General features: G+C 49.8%; 1 protein-coding gene across 1 annotated transcript in view; it reads right to left on the reverse strand.

Moving 5' to 3' along the window:
- Positions 1-21,117, reverse strand: part of Igdcc4 (immunoglobulin superfamily DCC subclass member 4) — a 34,768-nt gene extending 13,651 nt beyond the window's left edge. Inside the window, exons 1-5 of the mRNA XM_027926106.2 lie at positions 21,048-21,117; positions 11,229-11,579; positions 10,405-10,546; positions 3,409-3,545; positions 1,948-2,088 (exon numbers count right to left, since the gene is read on the reverse strand). Coding sequence (XP_027781907.1) covers positions 1,948-2,088; positions 3,409-3,545; positions 10,405-10,546; positions 11,229-11,579; positions 21,048-21,117 — 841 coding nt within the window. The remainder of the gene's footprint in view (positions 1-1,947; positions 2,089-3,408; positions 3,546-10,404; positions 10,547-11,228; positions 11,580-21,047) is intronic.
- Between the last annotated feature and the right edge of the window lie 2,037 nt (positions 21,118-23,154).

A 23,154-nucleotide genomic window follows, 5' to 3' on the forward strand; every position in this document is an offset into this window, starting at 1 on the left:
GGTTTGGGAAATGCTTATGAGACATTGTTCAATGAAAACAGCCGGGAACTATATGTATAGCATGCTTTCTCAGTTTCAGGGGGCAATGTACATAAGCTTAGAAAAAAACTTGGAAGAAAAAATGTTTTTATATGTTAACAAGTTTTATCTGAGTGGTGGGATATTTTCTGCTTATGTTCCCCCCCTACAATTTTCTACAATGAACATGTGTTGCATTTGTAGTCACAAAACAAAACACAGAAAAGCCCAAGTACCTCCCTGACTTAGTGAAGTGAGTTCCTGGAAAGAGAGCCGGACCTGGGGTCAGGAATGAAGTTCCTTTCCTGCACTTCTCTTTCTACCCTTGACCCACGTAAGCTTCTAGAACCACAGATGTTAGGATCCTCTGGGAAAGCAATTCTCTTATCCTTACTGTGCACAGAATCTCAGGGGGCCCTTATTGAGAGGAGGCAGAGGGCAGGCCCCAGATTCTGCACTGCTAACTAGGCTAAGATGATAGGTCCAGAGACCACACTGTGACCAGCAATGAGACAGGACACTTTCTGAGCACTACGATTCCTAGGTCTTGGCTCCCCAAGGTGAAGGGAAGATGTCTGAAGCTAACAAGTTCCCTGGGTGATCTTGATGCATGGCCAGGATTGAGAAATATTGATATCAGGCCTTCTGGGTGATGCCACACCCTTACTCACGTAATAGTGCCAGGGTCCTGCTGGCCTTGGGATCCTCCCTAACTAGGCAGGTGTCACAGTGCAATGAGGAAGTGTAGTTCAGATAGGTGCAAAGATTCCAGCACTGTTCTATTTCATTCTCTCAGTGTTGGATACACAGTTGCTCCATTTATTGTTTTTCTTTAGACTCTGCATTCTATTCTCTTTTGAGTGTGAGATGCAAACTTATGGAATGGAGGCAGTATAGGGTAATGAAATGAGTCAGAAGAAGTGTAAAAAGCTGGATTTAAGGGGCTGGGATTGTGGCTCAGCAGTAGAGCGCTCGCCTAGCACAGGGGAGGCCCTGGGTTTGATCCCCAACACCACATAAAAATAAAGGCATTGTGTTGTGTCCATCTACACCTAAAAAAAATAATTAAAAAAGCTGGATTTAAGACACATCTGCCATCAGCTTGAGACAAGTCACTTCTTATCATCAAATGGAAACAAAAATTACCCTAGCTTGCTTTCTATATGACTGGAGGGACGGTGTACTAGACAGAGAACAAGCCCTAAAGCTTGGTCCTGGCTCTCTGTTCCTCATCTGCCCACTGGGATTGCCCATCTTGGCCTCTGCTCTCCTCAGAGGGCTCTTGGAGGCTCTGACAGGAGACCAGTGTCAAGTGCTCAGCACACTGTGCCGTGACCCTTGGCCCTGCGCTATTATTACCCTGATGGCATCTCCAGGAACTCAGTCCATGAGGTGCTTCTCACTCCTGGCCTGATACTGTCAAGCCTCTCTTCCTGGGTAAGGGCTCATGGTTTATCTCCATCTCCCTCACCCACACTGTGAGTGTGGAGGCCAGGGTCCCTCCCGCTCAACTGTACTTTGAGTTTACTGCACACAGGTAGCAGCATGCTGCATGGCCAAGAGCTGGCTGTGGATACACCAACCAGCAGTGGCCTTCTGGCTCCCGTTCACTCGCTGGCCAGCAAGCATGCTCCAGTTCTCAAACCCTCACCTGCAACACTGTTATGAGGAACAGACATAAGTAAGACTCTAACCCAGGGCCCATCCGCCCTCAGTAAAGCGACAGAAACAGTTTCATGAGTGGCAGACCCAACGTGTCTTGTCAAGAAAACACACCACACAGTGGATGACTAGGTTTGTTCTCCCATGCTGTCCCTGACCTGGCTGCCCACCACACCCAGTCCCTACCACACTGAGTGATCACACATACGACTCCCTGATTGGGGATGCCATGTCCCCCCCTTCCTATGCCCTTCTCTTTCCACTCACCCTGTCGGACCCAGGACACAAAAGGGGTGGGGTAAGCCGAGGCCACACACTCCATCACCACACTCTGCCCAGATACCACGGTGGTATTCTCCGGGGCCGCCACGATGACCACGTCCTGCCCCCTGGTGGCCGCCAGGGACCCTGGAGAGAAGACAGGCCAGTGGTAGCCTTACTAGCAGGCACCTTTACCTGACATACCTCACCCGAGGCTCCTGGTCACCTGTCGAGGCAGTTGGCAGGGAGCAGCCATGGTTTCATCAAGCAGATGAGAAAGTAGCCACCAAGTTCAGCAGAGCTGGGACTAGAACTCGGAGATTTCTCTTAGAACCAGAAGAACGGCCTGGCCTCTGATGCAGAACCAGAGGAATGGCAGGATAGATCCACACCTCCCTCCATTCTGCCCTGCCAAATCCAACCCAGAGGACTGCAGGGTGGTGGGGCAGCACAGGGCTTGGACTCAGCATTCGTAGCTCTGGTTCCAGCACTGCTATTAACACGCTGCGTGACCTTAGCTAAGTCCCTTCCCCACAGGGCCCTGGGTTCCCATGTAGAAAAGGTGGAGTGGTGGCAGCGGGTTTTCAAGTTTCTGCCGGCTCAGCAGCTCCCAAAGCCCAGCATCTCTGCCAGGTTCTCAGCGTGACCCTGGGCCTCTGGACAGAATGGTGAACTCGTGGTTTGTCCAGCAGGTGGAGGCAGAGACCCTGGGCTCAGAAGAGAAAGTGAACCAGACTCTGGAGTACCTCACCAAAGTCCAGGAGCAAGCAGGGAGGGGACCCGGGAGGGGATCCTGGAGGGGAGGATGCCACAGCAAAGGGAAGCATGGGGCCCTTGGGGGAGGATTGAAATGAGATCTGCAGTGCATTTGCTAAGTGCCAGGCACATCTACAGCTAGTGTTCTACATCTCTGAGCTAAACATTTGATAGCAGGCCCAGGGTCAAGCAGATGGTAAGTAGACAGCCTGGATTCAAACCAGGTCTTTCTGACCCCAAAGCTTTACTCTTCCTACACCTATAACACTGGGGCGGGAGCTTTTCAGACAGGCAGAAATAGAAAAGGCCTCAGGAAGCCAGACTGGCTGTGCAGAGTCAGCAGAGCAGGGCGAATCCTCCAGCGCCAGGAGCCCTGGGCTCACAGTGGGGTTGTGGGGTGTTCCAACGCAGCAGAGAAAAGGCACCCCTTCTCAGAAGCCATCCCCATTGCTCTGTCCAACCCAGGGGAACACAGAAACTCCACAGGAAGTGAGGAGTCCTGCACCGGGAGCAGAGGTCTTGGTTTCTAGCTCCAGATCTATGCCCAGTTGGCTGGGTGGCACTGCCCCTCTGGGCTTCTCTCCTTACCTGTCCGGTGGGATGACTACCCTACTACCTACCTGAAGGCTGGGTCTGGCCTCTTGGGTCCCTATCAGCTCACAGGTGGCTGGCTCCAGAAACCCTTAGGTTTTCCTGTTGGGTGGCCCTTACCTCTGTGGGCCACGATGAGCGAGGCCTCCCGGCTGAAGCGCTGGCGGGCTGAATTGATGGCCACGCAGCGGTAGGAGCCTGTGTCGTTCTCCTGAACACCCAGGATCTGGAGCACACCATTGGGAAGCATGATGAGCCTTGGGAAAGGGGGAGAGGACAACAGTGAAGGGGGCACAGGGAAGGTGGTTTGCAATGAAAGAAGTGTCAATCAAAACTGCAAGATATGAATATAGCTCAGTTGGTAGAGTGCTTGCCTCGTAGCACAAAGCTCTGGGTTTGATCCCCAGCATCACAAAAAACAAAAACAAAGAACCTGTAAGATACTACTTCTACCTGTCAGACTGACAAAGGTCAAAGGGTTTGCTGACACCTCACGTGAATGAGGAAATGGGGAGACAGCACTCCTGTCTTGGCAGCAGCCATACAATACCCAGTCTTTCCAGAACGAGCTGGTAACAGCTCAACATCAAAAGTGCATGAACCGGGGCTGGGGTTGTGGCTCAGTGGTAAAGCACTTGCCTAGCGTGTGTGAGGCACTGGGCTCAATTCTGAGCACTACATACTACAAATAGTGAATAAAATAAAGGTCCATCAACATCTAAAAAAATTTTTAATTAAAATAAAAAAAAAGTGCATGAGCCTTTTGACCCAGCAACACCAGTTCTAGGACTCCATTCGACAGTCTCATACATGTGTACCAAAAAAAAAGTATGTCAGATGACATTCACTCTAGCATTGCCTATAATAGCAAGACTGGAAACAGCACAGGTGTCCCTCTGTAGGGAAGGGACCAGCTATATGGGTTTGGGAACTTCATACAAGGGAATGCAAGTCAGCTGTTAAACAAAAGGCAGCTCCTGGCCTGCTGGTGGAGGGCAATCTCCAGAACGTGTTTGGGTGCAAAACAATAATAGGCCTGGGAGCACTTCCGCGTATAATGCACCTGGTAATGGTTATCTCTGGGTGGGGAAAGTGGGATCCTGTGAGCTGGAGTGGGGAGTATCAGGGATTAAACTCAGGAACACTCAAACACTAAATCTCATCCCCTGCTCTGTTTTGTATTTTATTTAGAGACAGGGTCTCACTGAGTTGCTTAGCACCTTACTTTTGCTGACGCTGGCTTTGAACTTTCAAACTTCCTGCCTCAGCCTCCTCAGCTGCTGGGATTACAGGCATGTGCCACCGCGCCTGCCATGGGATTTATTTTTTATTATATATCCTATACAGTTCAAAAGTTTTTAACCTCTTATTGGTATTATTTCCTCCCTGCTCTGGCAAAATCCCTATTCAAACTTCTCATATGACCCTCAAAACAAGCCCAAGAGAAAAAGGTACCCTTGTAAGTTGCTGGTGGGATACAAATCAGTGCAACCACTTGGAAAACAGTATGAAGATGTTTAGAAAACTGAAAGTGGGACCACCATTTGACCTAGTTATTCCACTCCTTGGTCTATACCCAAAGGACTTAAAATCAGCATACTACAGTGACACAGCCACATCAATGTTAATAGCAGCTCAATTCACAATAACTAAGCTGGAACCAACCCTAAGAGCCCTTCAACAGATGAATAGGTAGAAAAAAATGTGGCATATATACACAATGGAGTATTACTCAGCCATAAAAAAGAAGTAAATTATGGTATTTGCCAGTAAATGGATAGAACTGGAGACTAAGTGAAATAATCCAATTCCCTAGAAATCAAAGGTCAAATGTTCTTTCTGATATGAAGATGCTAACATACAATAAGCAGGGAGAGGAAGACAGAAGTTCCTTGGATTAGACAAAGGGGAATGAAGGGAAGGGAGGGAGGATGGGAATAGGAAAGACAGAAGAATGAACTGGACATAACTTTCCTATGTTCATGTATCAATACACAACCAGTATAACTCCACATCATGTACAACCTCAAGAATGGAAGTTATACTCCATGTCGTGTATATCTAAAAAGAACAAATAAAAAATATATACAAAGGAAAAAAAAAGAGAAAAAGAAAGGCTATGATTTGGGACAGGGAGATCTCCGTGGAGGCTGGGATGGTAGGCAGCAGAGTGGGTACCAGCCCAAGCAATGGGAAAATGGGTCCAAGCAGTGGGTAAACAGCTCTGTTGGGCCCTAGGTTGTAGGCTTGGCTAAGATCAGAGTGAGAGAGAGTGGGGCAATTGTGTGCTTGGGGAAGATCCCTTAGTTCCCTGGGAATCAGAGTCTGAGAAAATCTAAACAGGGGAGAGAACAAGTAGCTCAAGGGTAGGGGAGGCAGAGTGCCGGAAGATATTCTGGACCCAGGCCTGAAAACCTGCTGTAGCCTAAAGACTTAAAGAAGAACAAAACCCTACACCACTCCTTCCTTGAACCAATGGGCCACCCCCAGGCCCCCAGCCTCTCACCCTCAACTCCAACAGCTGCCCACAGAAGTGCTAGAGTGCAGCGGGCAGGGGGCAGGGAAGCCAGAGGTCACTGAGGAGAAATCCTGGGCCAGGACCCAGTCTACTGCCACAAAAACTTGATGGGAAAGGAAGAGTCGGGGAAGGACAAGCAGAACCCATGTGAAATGAGGCTCCACCCCCACCCCCACCCAGGTCTGTGCCCCCTAATATTCTCGGGTTCAAAACCTCTTCCTCCCTGTCTAGCTAGCTGACTTTTCTACCAGGAGCAGCCTGTGCTTCCTGACCCCAAAGATCTCTGGTCTTCCCAGGGAAATCATGCTCCACGTACCAAGAGCTAACACCTCCTTTGACAGATAACCCTTCATTCGTTCTGCGCTGAATGAAGGAGTGAACCAAGGAGGGAATGAAGCCTTCCTTCCCCCAACAGGGTGCTGCTGCTGCTGCAGCCAAAGGAGGTGAGGCAGATCCAGTCGGTGCCCATCTAAGATCTTCTGTTTTGTTAAAAATGTGATTTTAGAAGCTCTGTCCTTGGAAAGATGTCCAAGAATTGGTTAGTGGGTGGGCGGGTGGGGGTTGCAAAATGGTGTTTATGAAGCAAATCTATTTTCGTAAAATAGATAAATGATAGGTTCAGGTGTGTGCAGAAAAAGTCAAGGTTGGCAAAGCTCCAGTAATTCATGGGGTTTTCTTTGGGAGCATGACTACTGGGGACTTTTATTTGTTGACTCCTGTATATTTTTTTTTAAACAATGAATTTTATCAGTTTAGAAATATGGAAAATTTTTATCTTCTAAATTTTAAAAGTATGTGCCCCCAGGGGCTGGGGATATAGCTCAGTTGGTAGAGTGCTTGCCTTGCATGCACAAGGCCCTGGATTCAATCCCCAGCCCCACCACCAAAGAAAAAAAAAAAAGTATAAGCTCATGTGCGCTTTGTTTTTTTTTAAAACTCGGGGCTCTAACACAGAGGCAGTAGTGGCCTGGTAGAGAGAACTGGCTGTAATTGATATATTTTAGCAAGTACCATTATGTGTCTGGGTTACAGTTTTCACATCTGAAAAATGGGTTAGATGATTCCTGCCCCACCTACTTCACAACCCTGACTCTCTTAATTGTCATGAGCTCACATTAGATATGGGACAAAACACAATGAGTCACAAGCTCTAAACAAGTTGATAAATGGTATAAACCGTGTACATATTTCAAAGGACTCATCCAAACATCCAAAACTGTAATAACTGTGTTTAGTCAGTAGATGATCCCTCTCCGGTCTGTAAAGTTGTATATTTTACCATTTTAATTTAAAACAAAACAAAGTAGGTACTTATAGAATGGGAAACAACCTCTTAGAAAGGATTTATTCTTTTTCCAAGTCCAATCTGAGGTCTGCTGACCCCATCTCTGAAAGGTCACTTAGGCCCAGGAATTCAAGAACACAGATGAAAGGACCCAGCAGCTCTGAATTTTCCAAGGGTCAAGGAGCCCCTGGGCTAAGCCCTTGAGAGATTCGCCCCCCCCCCACCCCCCACCCAGAGGCGATGCTAGCTGAGGGTTACCTGAGCCTGGCAAACAGGGCGGATGCTGGGAGAGGCCAAGAGGAGGGCTAGGCGAGGGAGCCCAGGTTGTTTAAGTGCATTGGTTTCGTGTTTCCCAAAATAGGTGGACAGTGATACAAAATGATTTCAAGTGGATCCAGACACGTTTTTTATTTGAATAGTTATATATTTATTTTTATGACTACCTTCTATTTATGGCATTTGTTGCTGGCTTTCCATTTCATTGCAGTGAGATAGTGGGGCTTTTGTTGTTTGAGGTTTTTTTTTTTTGGTGCTGAGGATTAACCCACAGCTTTGTGCGTACCAAGCACCATGCTCAACTGCTGAGCTGTGCCCCAACCCAATAAAGTTCTGTTTTTGTATTTTTTTTTTCTTTCTGTCTCTCTCTCTCTCCTTCCCCCCACCCTACCCTGCCCGTGGCACTGGGGATGGAACCCTGAACACTTTTATTTTTTTATTTTGAGATAGGGTCTCGCTAAGTTGTCCAGGCTGGCTTTAAACCTTGCGATCCTTAAGCCTCAGCCTCCTGAGTAGCTGGAATTACAGGTCGACACCACTACACCTGGTTTGATAATGCTCTGTTAATATGTGTTAAAATTACAAGAGAGAGAGAGATGATGTTAAGAAAAGTGTTAAGTGGCAGAAGGATGGCCAAAATTACGAAGGTGGCTATGAATGCCAGGCGTTTGGGGAACACTGCTCTCATTGATTACTGGTTCCCATGGAAGGTTTGCCTTCCATGGGTAAGTATCAGGGAATTGCCTTGGGGGCTAGTCTTCACTATCACTTCCAAAAGTATGCACACCTACCCTGATAGAGTATGTCTATTAACTGCACATGTGCACACCCCACTCCACATATATGGTCTCCTTCAAACTGCTGGGCCGAGTGTTTGAATAGCATATTTGTACATGCACTATATCTGGGCACATGTAAAAATACATACCTTGGGCGTAATCCAGCTGCTGTTTTAGACATTTCTTTATTCCCCCACACAATGTGCTGGGACATGTAAGCCTGGCTTATTTATAGATGAGGATCACTTTTCAGAGGACCTGGGGGCAAACACTCCCCGAGTCCAGGACCTGGCAGCTCTAGCCTCGTGGGTGAGGTCTGTGACTTCATGGCATTAGGTCTGAATTAGACGTTGGGAAGGATGGTCTGAACCCCACTGATTTGCTGAGAAACTTTGCTTGGAGCCACACTGAGACAACCGATCTCTCACCCCATCCATAGCACAAACTTCTTCAGACCCCACATTCCCCACCCCACCACCAAATCACACCCAGGAGAGGTCTGTGTCATCCACACCAGAGCTCAGGAGTCTGACACTCTGGGGACTAGTTGTGTGACTTAGGTCAAGTGACTTCTGTCTCAGATCTCTCCTTTTAACATTTTAGACAGAATTTTCTACCATATCCATACCCACAAATCCTAAAGGATGTTCATTATGTTAAGTGAAAAAACTTTGTTTTGAGACTGAACAAAGAACCCAGTATGTACAATATATTCAAAAATTTAAAAATAATATTTACAAACACATAAGAAAAAAGTCCAGAAGGACAGACATGAAAACTACCAATGAGGGGACAGAGGCACTGCTCAGGAGAGCCCATGGGAGGCCCTGGGTTCCACCCCAGCACCAAAAACAAACAGCTAACAATTTTCTACAAGTGATAAGATAATGGATACTTTTTTCTACTTTTTTTCCCCCTGTATCGGAGATTGAATTCATTTAACTGCTCAGCCACATCCCCAGCCCGTTTTATTTTTTATTTTGAGAAAGGGTCTTGCTAAATTGCTTAGAATCTAGATAAATTGCTGAGGCTGACTTTGAACTTGCAATCCTCCTGCCTCAGCCTTCTGAGCCTTTTCTACCTCTTTGGTTCTATGAATTTTAAAATGCATCTGCTAAGAATAGAAATTAAAAGTAAATAGAGAAAAACTGAAAAATTAGAAATACCTTGAAGGATGATGGGAAGAAAAAAATAAGAAAACATGCAAAACGTAGCACAGTGCCTGGACCAAGGGAAGCTCTCATTAAGTGGAGCCTGTGCTGACGGTGTGGGGGGTGTCATTGCTCTCCCACCCTCTCGGGGGCTGTGAGGAGTAGGCTCTCGATTGGTTCTTGCTTGCCCAGCTCATCTGCCTGGAATTGATGTTCTACAAAGACACACTTTGGGAAACCATGATCTAAAATGAACCGGGCTGGGGATATGGCTCAAGTAGTAGCGTGCTCGCCTAGCACGCGTGAGGCACTAGGTTCAATCCTCAGCACCACATAAAGATAAAATAAAGATATTGTGTCCATCTAAAGCTAAAAAATAAATATAAAAAAATAAAATAAATGAACCCCCTTTTCTTTCCCATTTGTTTCATAGGCGGGGAAAACAAGGCTAGCAAGATTTGACAGGCTAAGGAGTGGTGGGCTCTAAGCCATCACTAAGAATCTCTTATAGCCTGACCTCTTACCCTTCTTCTGTAACTTTGCCCTCACAAATATCCTGTAGTTTTTCTACCCAGGAGTCTCTCCTGTACCTTCTACCACTACTGGAGAGTTTTTAATTCAGCCTCAGGGCCCTGAGTGAAAAACCAACATTCTGCCAACGTCTCACAGTGTGGCCTTGGACAGACCACAGCTCTTCTGGACCTCAGTCTCCTCAACAGAGCCACGGTCAGACTAATGTGCTCTGATGGATTCTTGTTGGCTTGGTGAGTAGCTTTCCTCCCAGGGAGCAAAAATTTCTTGTCTAACTTCTCTTTAAGACCAGCAGAGGGCTGAGGTTGTGACTCAGCAGTAGAGCGCTCACCTAGCACGTGTGAGGCACTGGGTTTGATTCTCAGCACCGCATACATATAAATAAGTAAATAAAATAAAGGTCCATCAGCAATTTAAAAATATATATTAAAAAAAAAAGGCCAGCAGAGCGCTAGGAGTTGGGAACTGGGACCACATTGGCACTAAGAATCCCAGTTCTGAGCCCATCTTGGAGTCCTGTCTGTCCTGCCCATGGGGACCCATTCCCACAGGGACCCATTCCCACAGGACACTTACCGAGGCTCCTCAGGCAATGTCACCTGGTCCTTCTCCCAAGTAATGACAGGGTCTGGCAGCCCTTGAATGTGGCACTCAAAGCGAGCTGTCCCATTCTCCTCTACCATCTGAGGCTCCGGGTGCAGAGAGAAATCCTCGAGCACTGGAGATGAGGACAGTGAGACATGGGCAGAGACAGGACAGGAGCATGGGGGGGGCACACCACAGTGAGCACAGCGAACACACACAGAGTCACGGAAATGCACAGCACAACAAATTCAGACGAGGGGAGATAGCTGGACAGAGGCAGCCAATGGATAAAAAGTGGTGACTATTGGTCAGATGCTGCTGGCAGAATGAATTTCAAGGTCCCCTTGAAATGGCATCTCCATGGCATCACCATGATGGTCACACTACAGTAAGATGCACTCCTCTTTTGGCCCCCAAATTATTTGCTACTGAGTTGTGGTTCCTGAGCACCCAAGAGCAGGGTAAGAGGGCAACAGAGCTCCATACACGCTGCCCGCTGTGTGGGGGACTCCCAGAGGGGCACCATTGGGCCTGTGACCTCTCCCAAGCCTCTCGACAGGCTTTCTGGACGACAGCACAACTCCACGCTCAGAGGGCAAGAAAAGGAGGAACAGAGAAGTGGAGAAGAGGAGGGAAGGAAGACTGAACAGGGAGGGGTGACAATACCAGGAAGGGACATTGAGCAGGAAGAGAGGCAGGGGACAGGGGAGTGGGCCGGGGAGATAGGCATTTGTGCAAGTAACCAACTCAGATCCCACGTCCCACACTACAGGTTGCCTGGGCCTCAGCTCCAGCCCCCAGATGCAAGTACTTACTGGCAAGCTTGACCACAGCAGCCTGGCTGGCCACCACTCCGAGGGGACCATGGGCCAGGCAGGAATAGCTGCCTTCAATGACCCCCAAGGCCTCAGAGGCTGCCTCGTCACTGTCATCAGGTGCTAGTGGCTGGGACAGCCATAGGGAGCCATTGGGTAGTAGGTGCAGGTGATCAAGCTCTGGCAGGGCGTCTCCGTCCTTGCTCCACGTCACCCTGGTGGGGGGTCCAGCAGCAGCAGCCCCCAGACTGCAGTCCAGCACTACAGCTTGCTCTGGGCCCAAGATCACACGCAGCGGCCCCACGTCACAGCTCAGCTCTACAGTCGACTCCTGAGGCAACAGCAGCTCTCCTGCGCAGAGGAGGAGACACAGGGGCTATCAGCGTGGCTCTTCCCCACTCCCAGTCTCTGCTCCAGAGCCACCACCCAGGAGTTAGGTCCAACCACTAAGAAAGAGGTCTCCTGGGAAGACCTGGACCTGGACCCGGCTCTTCTCTTGCTCCCTGTGATTCTGGGAAAATGCTGCACTTCTCTGTGCCCAGCTTCCCGACTGTTTACCTTCTTCACCCACCAAAAGGTCCAGTTCACAGCAGCATCACACACAGTAGCCAAATGCTCCCGCCCCACGAACAGGTACACCTATTACTCAGCCGGGAAAAGGAAGGAGGTACTGACGCTTGTGTTGATGTGGATGAACCTTGAAAACTTCATGCCATGTGAAAGACGCGAGTCACAAAATGCCACATGCTGCATGATCTCATTTCCATGAAATGCCCATAATAGGCAAATCCATAAAGACAGAGAGTAAAGTAATGGTTCCCATGGGCTGTGGGCAGAGAAGAATGGGGAGTGGCTGCTAATGAGCATGAGGTTTCTTTTGGGGGTAGTGAAAATGTTCTAGAACGAGATAGCTGCCAACACTGTACGACCTAGTCAATATGCTAAAAACCATGGACTTATACACTATATATGGTGATTTTTGTGGTGTGTGATTTATACCTTGATTAAAACAAAACAACACAACACCTTCTTCGTAGGGCTGCTGTGAGCATTAAATGAGATGGTGTGTGAGAAGAGTGCAGCACGGCCAGGCACAGAGTGGAACCCAGCAGTTCATGTTGACCACTACTACCCCACCAAAAATATGCCAAGGGCTAGAAAATTATTGTAGCCAGGAAATGTTTAAACTATATTCAGAGTACTTAAGTAAGTGAGTGAGAACATGCATGTGAATCCATATATATATTGAATAAACAACATAAAAATAAGTCCCAGTTGGTTTGTGGAGCCTTCTGGATGAAAGAAAGCCAGAATCCCCTTCTTCTCTACAACAGACAGGTGAGCAGCCCTGCTGGGAAAACTAAGTGCTCCCTGTCCATCCAGGTAGGGGCGAGGCTCTAGCTAGACTCCAAGCAAGCCCACAGGAGGCTCCTGCAGCTCCTTCCAGGCCTCTTCAGCTCTGGAGGCTTCTTCCTGCGGCTAATGTCTGCAAGGACACACAGGAGGCTGGAGTCAAGACCTGGGTCTCCTGACCCAGGCCCCAGAAAAGCCTGCAGACCCCAACACTGCCCTTACCAAAGGGAAGAGGGAGGGAATAAGGCAGGAAGGAAGTGCCACCCCAGGGTCAAGGCAAAAACCACAAAAGGCAACTCAACCAACATTTCAGCAAGGCCCCGTCACCATTACTCATAGAGAAGTGGTTGGTACCTTCCAGAAGGTTGACTCGCTGTCTTCCTGTCCCATAAGAATTCAAGATCCCTTCTTATCCTCTGGTCTGACTTTTCATTTCAGGACAGAATGCACGTCTGAGAGTAAACCGAGAGTAAACCGGAGGTACAGGTGAGGACCATCGCCCATACTCATTATAAGGCAGATTGGGACTGACAGTGCCACATGGGGGAGAAAGCATGATGGCCACAGAATCAGAAGACCATTAGTTCTAGACCCAGGTCTCTCACAGTCTACTGTGTGGCCTAAACACATGCACATTCGGTCTGTCTTTCAACACTTAGATCCTTATAGTATGTTTTCAGCCTCCCTTTCCACAACCTCCAAAGAGGAGCAAGGCCAAGGGGAGAAGAGGAGTCCCGACTGCCTGAGATAAGGGAACTAGGGCAGAATCCAGGGTCTGAAGGTCAAGAAGGTCCTATGCAAACGACTACCTCTCTTAATCCATCAGAGAGGTTCTGCTGGACATGTCCAGCTGCACAGCTGGCCTCAGGACTGGTGGGTGCAGGGAAGGAGAAGGCAGCACCTGCCCTTGCGCAGAGTTTACATTCTAATTGAAGAAAGCAAACAGGCATTCAGAGCAGTCACGTGATGGTGGTGGCAAGACCACTGACCTTGCTGCACTACCTATCAGCTATGTGACAAGCCACTTAACCTCTCCGGGACTGTCTCCACGTGTGTAAAATGAAGATGACACTGAGAGCCTGTGAGAATTAAACGAGATGATATATTTCAGGGCTCCGGCCAGAGCCAACGGCCATCACTCCAGGAACAGGAGCTCATTCTTTAAGTGCACTTTCTCCGTTGTAAAGGTTGCAGGAATGCTGACTGCTGTACTCAACACTCCGATCTTTCTATCTCTAAGGCCCTGAATTTCCTGACTCAAACACGGGGTTGGAGGAAGGCGAGCCCGGGCTCTCAGCCCAGTGGCTTCAAAATGCCCTGTTCCAGCCGCTGAGCAGTTGGTTTGGGTTTCAGGGGAGAAAAAAGCCCCACATGACATGAATCCCTGGGCCCTCGGGCAGCCTCCCCGCCCCCTAAAGTACATCCAGGGCTTGGAAAATCCCCTGCCGTGCTGAACAAACAATGTGAACAGTTGGGGCCCTGAGCAGCTGCTGGGTATGTCAGCAGCCTGGGCTCTGGCGGGCAGGACGGCGGCCAGAGGGGCTGGCGGCTGGCTGGGGAGCCCAGAGGAGGCTCCGATTCCCTTCCTGAATATTCATGGATCGGCAGATGTCTGGCTTCCCCGCCTCTGAGGAAGCCCAGCAAGGCAAAACAGGGAAACCAGCAGAGATAGAGATGCAGAGAACAGGGGGTCCCCCTCAGAGAGCAGCAGTGCTGTGCCAGGATCCCAAGATGACCCATTTTAGTGGAAATGCCTGTGAAATCTGAGGATCCTCATTCAACAAGTGGGGAACTTGAGGTCCAGAGATGTGTGAGGATGGTGTCTCATATCTCTGGGAGGCAAGAGTCTGGGTGAACTTCCTCTGACTTTTTTTTTTTTCTTTTTGGACACCATATATTGAGCTCAGGAACATTCAACCAATGAGCCACACATCCCCCATTTATTTAGAGACAGGGTCTCACTGAGTTGCTTAGCGCCTGCCCTTGCTTAGGCTAGTTGTGAACTATCCATCCTCCTGCCTCAGCCTCCTGGGCTGAGGGGGCTGAGGGGCTGGGATTACAGGCGTGTGCCACTGTGCCCAGCCTTTCTTTGACTTTCTGGAGATGAACCCAGCATTGCACCGACACTTGCTCCTGAGTAAGAGGTTTTTCTCTGCCTCAGTGCCCCACCTGACTTCTGTGCCTCAGACTGGTACTTTGGGGACTCCACCCACACTGCCAGCCTCTCTGTGAGGCTGCAGCCTGCTTTCCCCAATTGCAGTGTTTCTTGAGTCTCACATCAAAGGCCACTTGAAGGTCCCCTGACTATTTTTCCTCTTGCCTAAACAAACATGGGATGAGATGGGACAAACTTTGACTTTGGAGTTAGACTCCGGCTCTAGGTCCAGTTATTGGTTGCATGATCTTGGGTCAGTTTCTTTCCTCTATTCAGCTTCAGTTTCCTCAACTTAAAATGGGGAGTCTCCAAATTTCTCAAACATTTTCATCAAATTCTCCTAACAGCAGAGAAGGTACATATGAGGTGTCCTGTTTGCCTGAAATGTTTTTATTTTTAAACTTCTAGTACACTGTCCATTCTTTTCTACAAAGCAGCAACGTTTTGTTTTGGTTTGGTTTTTACAGTACTAGGGATTGAACTCAGGGCATTCAACCACTGGGCCACATCCCCAGCTCTTTTTGTATGTATGTATGTATGTATGTATGTATTTTTAAGTTGAAGATGGACACAATACTTTTATTTTATTTATTTTTATGTGTTGCTGAGAATCAAACCTGGTGCCTCACCCATGCTAGGCAAGTGCGGTACCACTGAGCTACAACCCCAGCCCTCTTTTTGTATTTTATTTAGAGACAGGGTCTCACTGAGTTGCTTAGGACCTTGATAATTGATGAGGCTGGCTTTGAACTAGAGATCCTCCTGCCTCAGGTTCCGGAGCTGCTGGGATTACAGGCGTGTGCCATCTCGCCCAGCTGCAATGTTAATATAAATGTGGTTCCTTCACCATCAAATCTTTGTTTTAAGGATAACCACATTGTAATTTATTTTTTAAATTTTGTATTGGTACATCATAGTTATATATAATACTGCATACAATCTTTTCATAAAAGTGATGCTCTTTGGAGCAGACCTTGTTTGTCTAGCTACCTCTTTCCTGCCACCACCACCACCACTGCACTGCAGGGCAGACCCCTAAAGCCCCTCCCACAGGATTTTGAGCGGTCCCTCCCAGGCCTGGGTCTGACACACCATGCCTACCAGTGGATATTTGCTGGGGCCAGTTCTCTGCCTGGAAGGGGCCTCCCTCCCCCACAATCCCTTCTCCTTAATCTTTTCTGTGACACCTGGTGAGACCCAGAGTCTCGGCATTTGGGAACCCCAGAGCCATTTCTCGGTCTCTTTTTTTCTGACACATTATTTTACCCACTTACACTGATTTTATGAAGCTAGTTAGAACTCAGTCAGAAAGGAGATTCGCTGCCATGCCCAGGGCCAGCTCGGTGCCCTTTGATGGGCTGAAGGGAGCCCAGGGTGAGTTCCAGCTTCCAGGGGAAGGGGGTGGGAGAGGGGAACAAAGCCAAGTCCCTCTCTCCATTAGGCCCAGAAATTGCCACAAACATCAGTTCCTTGTCACTTCTAAGTTTCAGGACCCAACAAATTTGCAGCTTGTTTTCCTCGGGGCAGTTCTCCAGGACACCACCACTGCTCTCTCCTCCCAGGGGACACAAGTCAGTTTCTTCCAGAGCTTGAGCCTCTCCCTTACCGCCCCCCGCCCTCCCCTCCCCGCACTAAGCCCCGCCCACCAACAGCTGGAAGGAGAGTTGGGGAGTTGCCTGGGACACAAGGAAGGCCTTGACCCTCCCTCCGGAGTGGAGAGGCTCAGCGTCAGCAGCAAACCACACCGGGCTTGGCCTGCCTACCTCCTGCTCCACTGAGACTCCCACCAGTCCCCCGCCATACATAGCAAACCACTTTCAGTTCCGTGTGCCACAGGCGCTGTTCCCTTTCCCTGGAACCTGGTGTGACACCCTGTCTGATTTTGATACCTCTTCTTCCTCTGCCCCACAGAATGCTGGGCATCTGCATCACGGTAGTCATTGCTCTAGGATTTTTTTTTTTTTTTTTTGGTGGTGGTGCTGGGGGTTGAACCTAGGGCCTTGTGCATGCGAGACAAGCACTCTACCAACTGAGCTACATCCCCAGCCCCTTGGTCTAGATTTTTGACTTGTCTTTTTCTCCAGTTAGGCAACAGACTCATGATTGCTTTCTAGCCAGCTGTGTACCTCTTTAGTGTCTAGAACAGAGCCTGACACATAGAAGGTGCTCAATACACATAACTTGAATGGATGGGTGGGCATGCAGAGTTACTCGAAAAGATGAGACGAAAAGCCCCTCATGCTTTTCCAAGCCTCAGTCTTCCTATCTGTAAAAATAATAGCAACTCCCTTAGGGTTGGGGGTGATGCAAATAATACTTCTAGAGACTCCTGAGCATACCACACAACACCTACTAGACACCTAACAAAATGCTTCAAAAGCACACAGAACAGCAAATGCACACTGAAAGAAACCTTACCAGGGCTAGGAGTTCATTAGCTTCCCTGTTCTCCTGTTATATGGCTCAATGGTTAAAAATATCTTTCTCCTGCACCCACCTGTGTCTCCAAGTATGCTCTCTGCTCACTCATCAGAACTCCATCCTCCAAACTATGTGACAAGGTAATGAGCCCCTTATCAAATCATCCAGGAGTCTTGGGTCTGCACCTGAGAGAGAGATTATTGATCTTCCGCTTCCCTGACTCCAGGGATTCCACCATCCTCTAAATCCAAAGGATGCCTGAGCCCCAGCATTGAAGAAGCTGGCAGCTCTGCTGGCTCAGAAACAGCATGTGGGTCCTTCTTCCCCAACTTTTAGCTTCGGTCACCCACCTCTGACCAGGGTAGGGTCCTATCTCTCAGGGCCACTCTTACTCCTCCTGTTCTCCTGGAAACCGGGAGCCCCCAGGCCTGTCTAGCAATGACATCTGTTTTTCATCTGGAATTCTATGTCAAGACTGGTTGCTCTACCTCAGAGACACTGGAGGGAATCGAAAGAGTTTGAGGGGTGAGACAAGGAAAAGGGTGGATCCCAGATTGACTGCATATGGGGACAGGGCAAGCCTGAAGCTGATAACTTCTCATTTGGTGGAGAGAAGAGAGAAGTGCAAAGAGGGTGAACTTGAGTCTGTTTTGTTCCAAATCCCTGGAAAGGGTGGCTGCTCTGGCCTTACAGTACAATGTCCAAGAGCCAGGAGACTGGTTCTAGCCCCAGTTCAGTCTCTAATTATGTAACTTTGGGAATTATTCCATTCTCATCTGTAAAATGGGTTTATGCTAAAAATTATTCCTAGGTCTCTTTCAGTGCTGATATTCTGTATGCTCTAATTGTGAGATCCCTTAACTTTAAGAGAAAAGACAGGAAATATTAATTTTCACATAAATATGCTATTATCTAGGCGATGAAAGCGCTTATAGGATCAATGAAGGTTTCAATAACTTCTGGATAAGATTCACTATTAAGAGAAGTTCCCAATGTTTGACCTGACTCCTAACCTCAAAGATGGTGTTTAGAGAGGGCCACCCCAACTGACTGAGACTGGCCTCTGAGCCTAGAAATGGATGGGAGGGAAGGAGGTATTCCCAGGTGAAGAGAATGCTCCCATATCCTTGGGTCCTCCTGTTGTTATTCATACCCCAAAGTCTAACTTGGGTGGAAAGGGGAGTCCCACTTCTTTCATGTGGTGAAAAAGCCCAGCCTTCCATCACTGTCCCCAAGCAAGAGTTCCTTTCCTAAAAAATGTTTCTATGGTCTCCAATCCCTGACTCAAGGACAATGCTGACAAGGAGAGGGGCAGTCACTGTTATAATCCTGTCCCATGGTGGGGTGGCTGATCGGTCTATTATTTTTTATTTTCCTCTACCTTACTCCCTACAAACTTAATCTATCCTCAGGTCCTCCTGATTCCATTTCCTTAATATCTCTAGGATCCAGTCACTCTGGCCACCCCAACTGCTACTTTGCAAGTTGCCACCATCCTTTCTTTTGGATTACTACTACAGCCTCCCAAGAAGCTGGAGCTTCCTGCCTCCAGGCCTGTCCAATCAATTCTCCACACTGGCTGGAGTGAGCTGATGCAAAGCTGAGCCCAGGATTCACCAGGGGCTTTCAGGCCAGAAACTGTGGCAGAGCTGATACTGCCCTTTGTGAGCTGAGTCTGGCTGCCCTCTTCAGCCTCCTCTCCAGATACTTCTGATCCCTGGCTCCTACCTGCCTAACTCCCACAACTTGCATTCTCAACTTCAGCGGGATTTAGCTTCATTCAGTGATCTAAACTCAATCACCTCTGAGTATTTATTTGCACATGCAGTTCTCTGGAAAACTTTCTTGTCATCATTATCCTTGCACAGGATTGGCTCCCCCTCTGTTCAGTCTTATTATTCACCACTTTCTCCAGGAAGCCTTTCCTGACTTTCCCAGACTGGCTTAGGAGCCTCTTTTCTGCAAGGTATTTGTCAGTTGTCTCCCTCCACCCCACAACTGAAAACTCCCCACTAGGGACTTGGTCTGACTTTTTATTTACTATATTCTAGGCACATGCTAGCCTATAAGAATTGTTCAGTAAATATTGTGGAACGAATGAATGACTTTGGTCCAGATTAGGGTGGTTAATCAGAACTCTATAGACGTGTCCCCAGGCCTGTTGGGCTTTGCACACTCAAAGGAGGCAAGCAGAGTAGATGTTGTACCAGGTCAGAGCGCAGGCAGCTTGGGCCCTCCCCGGCCTTGTGCACTCAGGAGCCAGGAGAGGCCAGGTCTCCAAAGGGAAGCTAAGCCCCTTGCCAGAGGCCCCAACGGTATTCCATAAAGCGTGGGTGCAATTCCCAACCCTGATCCCTCTTTGCTGGGTAACACTAAGTTCGTTCCTGGAGCTCTTGGAAAGGAAGGGCGGGAGAAGGGGCAAAACTGTTTTTTAATCCTCTGGGCTCCGGGAGGACAGAAGCCTCTCTGACACTTCCTGGCCGCTTTCACCTGACAGAACTCCGAGGGCCCCCAGCTTCCGCTGCCCGAGCCAAGGCGTCCAGCCCAGTCCACAGTCCAGGCTGGAAAGGGGCGTGTCTTTGTACGGAGAGAAGGGGTCCCAATAGTTCCTTGCACTTTCCCACACGCGGTTTTCCTGGAGATGGGCTTGGGGTTGGCCAGGCTGAGGCTCCTTCCCCCGCGACATCGCCCTCCCTGCCTCTCTCCCACGTGGCCTGGCTGAGTCTCTCTGGAAAGCCGCAGCAGCTGGAGAGAAATCCCCCTCCCCACCCCCACCGACAAGTCCCTCCCCGACTCTCCCCGGACACATCCTCAGCTCCCCCCTCCACAGGGAAGGCAAGAACTAGGCGAACAAAGCGGGCAGCCCATCCCCCTCCCAGCCCTACCACCTACCGTCCCGTGGGCCGCCCAACAGACGCACAACCCACCGAAAGCTAGAGGCTGTGGGTAGAAGGAGCCCTGGCCACCCACACTTGGCGGTTCCGTCACCCCCTCCCCAGCCCTCTCTCCAGCTTGGGCAACTGTGGCTTCTGGCCCTACCCCTACCTCGCCCTGGGTGGGGAACTGGAGGAGGCCTTGCTGACCTCGTCCACGCTTTCCTGATCGGCCCTTTGGGGGTGGGGCAGGCATGACACGCGTCCCATCCTGAGAGTGTTGGAAACGTCCATGAAAGCAACTGGTTTCCTGCCCCATCCCCCAATCCACTCCAGGTCACAGGTTTGGGGGAGCAAGACCTCCACCCCCACCCCCAACTGGCCCTAGGGACCACACCCACTGGGCAAAGTTGAGTGTTTTGTTACCGTCTTCCTCAGTCAATCTGGAATCTACTGCTGTCCCCCCAAACACGGACAAGGACACTCCCCAAAAGCCAAGGCCAAAATATTAGCTCAGCCCCATAAACACAGTTACACACGCACTCGACACAAATGGAGGTGCACGCACACACTCCCACTCCCCTCCTCTTTCTCACACACCTTCAGCCCGGAGACACATGCGGGCACAGCAGAGCATGCCCTGAGCGAGCCACCGACACCACAGCCGCTCGCGCCACGGATGCCGCGCTGCGACCATGGCACGCACTGCGGACACGTACACCCGTAGGACACCCCTCAGTCACACACACACACACACACACACACACACACACAACTCCAGACTCTGCGAACCAAGGACACACACCCCCTGCGGACAAGAACGCTCCTCAAACGACCCCCGGCCGCGTCCCGCAGTCCCCACGCGTAGGCATAACAGGCACAAGGACTCGCGACCACGGCCCCAGCACTCACTCGGACCGGGCACGCACGCCAGCCCCACAGCCCAGCGCAGCCCAGGGCGCGGGCGCACCGACCCACCGCAGCCACTCCCGCCACTGCCGCGGCGCCCGCCCTTACCGCGCGCGGCCAGCAGGCAGAAGGTCAGCGCGATGAGCCCGCGGCCGCGGCCAGCGTCCCCCCGCGCCATGGGGCCGGGTCGGGCCGCCGCCGCCGCCGCCTCCCGGCGCCTCGACCGCCACCGCGGGGGGAGGGCGCGCCGGGCGTCAGTGGCCCGGGGAGGCGCGGCGCCGCGGGCGGGGGCGCGGCCTCGGGGGCCCGGGCCCGAGCGGGGGCCGGGGCCGCTGCCGCCTCGCCCGCCCCTCCATCGCCATCTTGGGCGAGCGGCCCGGGCGGGGGCGCCCAGTGAGTGCGGCCGCCGGAGCCCCACTGGGACCCTGCGCTGCGCGGGATCGCTGCTCTGGCAGGGTCTGGGCTCCAGTGCCTCGCCTTCTCCCGGTCTCCTCGGGCCCCTCTGAGACCGCTTGTTTGGGGGTCTGTTTATCTCTTAGTCTCCCTGCCTCTGGGTCTCCGGGTCTCTGCCTCGGTGTCTCCATTTCTTTTCCCTATCACTGCCTCAGGGTCTCCTTCATCTCTGTTCCAGGCTCAATGGAGGCAGATGCAAGACCTTAGTCTCAGTCTAGGTGGCCCTCTTTTGCCACCGAGCTCTGTCCATTCCCTTCCAGCTTAGGTCCTGGCCTGAATCCTGTTTCACTTCTTCACATGCCGCATCAACAGACCCACTGAGGACAGACAGTACTATATTCAGACTTCACTTCAACCGTGGGAGGAACGAGGAATTTTGCTTGCTCCCATTTTACATACCGTGGAACTGAGGTTTGGGCATGTGAAGTGAGTTTCTGAAGAACAGGAGATCAGGAAACAGCAGATGCAAGACCTGAGTCCAGGAGATCATCATCTCCAATTCCTTTCTCTGTATCTGCTGTCCAGCATTTATTGAGCTACCCTTTCTCCCATTCTTCACCTGTGCTTTGTCTAAATGGCATACCCAGATTAGTTGCCCCAGTATCCCACAGATATTTTTTATTCTAGAACTAGGGATTCAGTCTTCAGGCAGGGTAGAGAGAGGCGTACAGATTAAAAGATCTCTTTAAGGTCCCTCTCAACACAAAGATGCCATAGTTCTTCCATTCCCTGTGTCTCCCAGTGTTCTGTGACTTACATCCATCTTGTCTCTGTACCCATTTATTGTCAGTTAACCATTATCATGCCTGTACTTTGCAAATCTAAAGGAATCTGATATTTATTCATTCACTGACAGGCCTCATTTTTTCTGGACTCCTCAGCAGCATTTGATCTGGTGGATCACTCACTGATCCTTGGAACACTTGCTTCCTTAGAGATCTCATCTGGTCTTCAAGGCTTTGAAGAGCATCTTTATGCTGGTGATGCTCAAATGTATACCTCCAGCCTGGACCATCTCCTCTGAAGCCCAGATTTGGGTACTTAGGTACTTGCTCAAAGTTCCATTTGTCCTCTGGTTACATCCTGATCTTCCCATCAATCCTACTCCTCCCATAGTCTTCATTTCAACTTCTAGCAGCTCCATACTTCTATTGCTCAGGTAAAAAATGTAGAATCTTTGATTTCCCACTACTCTCTGATTCTACCACTTTGCTCCAAGCACCCTCCCCTATCACGTCATTACAGTAGCCTCCTCATGGCCTCATTTCTGCCTTTGCCCCCCTTTAGTCAATATAGCAGCCAGGGTGGCTCTGTTAAGATGAGATCAGGTCATATCTTTGCTCATGGTTCCTATCTCAGAGCAAAAGCCAAAGTCCTTCTTACCACCCACAGGCCTGTCTGATCTGGAGACTTGTTTTTCCTCTCTATCCTCGTTTTCTATACTGTCCCCTTTGCTCCCCACCTCTCTGGTCATAACAACCCCTGTGTGGAATTGGATCATATGTTGCGCCCCTCTCCAGACCTTTGCCCAGCCAGTGCAAATCTGGAGGTCTGTGCCTCGTCCTAAGATTTCCAGGCTTCCTCCAACCTCCCCTGCTATCTATCCCTGTCCCTCTTCCCTGCTCTATTCTTGTCTGCAACACTCATTACTTTCTAACAGATTCTCATTCTATTTCTTTTCTTCTCTTTTTTGTTTGTTTGTTTGTTTGTTTTGCAGCTCTGGGGATTGAGCCCAGGGCCTCATGAATGCTAGGCAAGCACT

This window comes from Marmota flaviventris, chromosome 2 (genome assembly GCF_047511675.1).
Source record: "Marmota flaviventris isolate mMarFla1 chromosome 2, mMarFla1.hap1, whole genome shotgun sequence".
In the NCBI taxonomy this organism is placed as follows: Eukaryota; Metazoa; Chordata; class Mammalia; order Rodentia; family Sciuridae; genus Marmota; species Marmota flaviventris.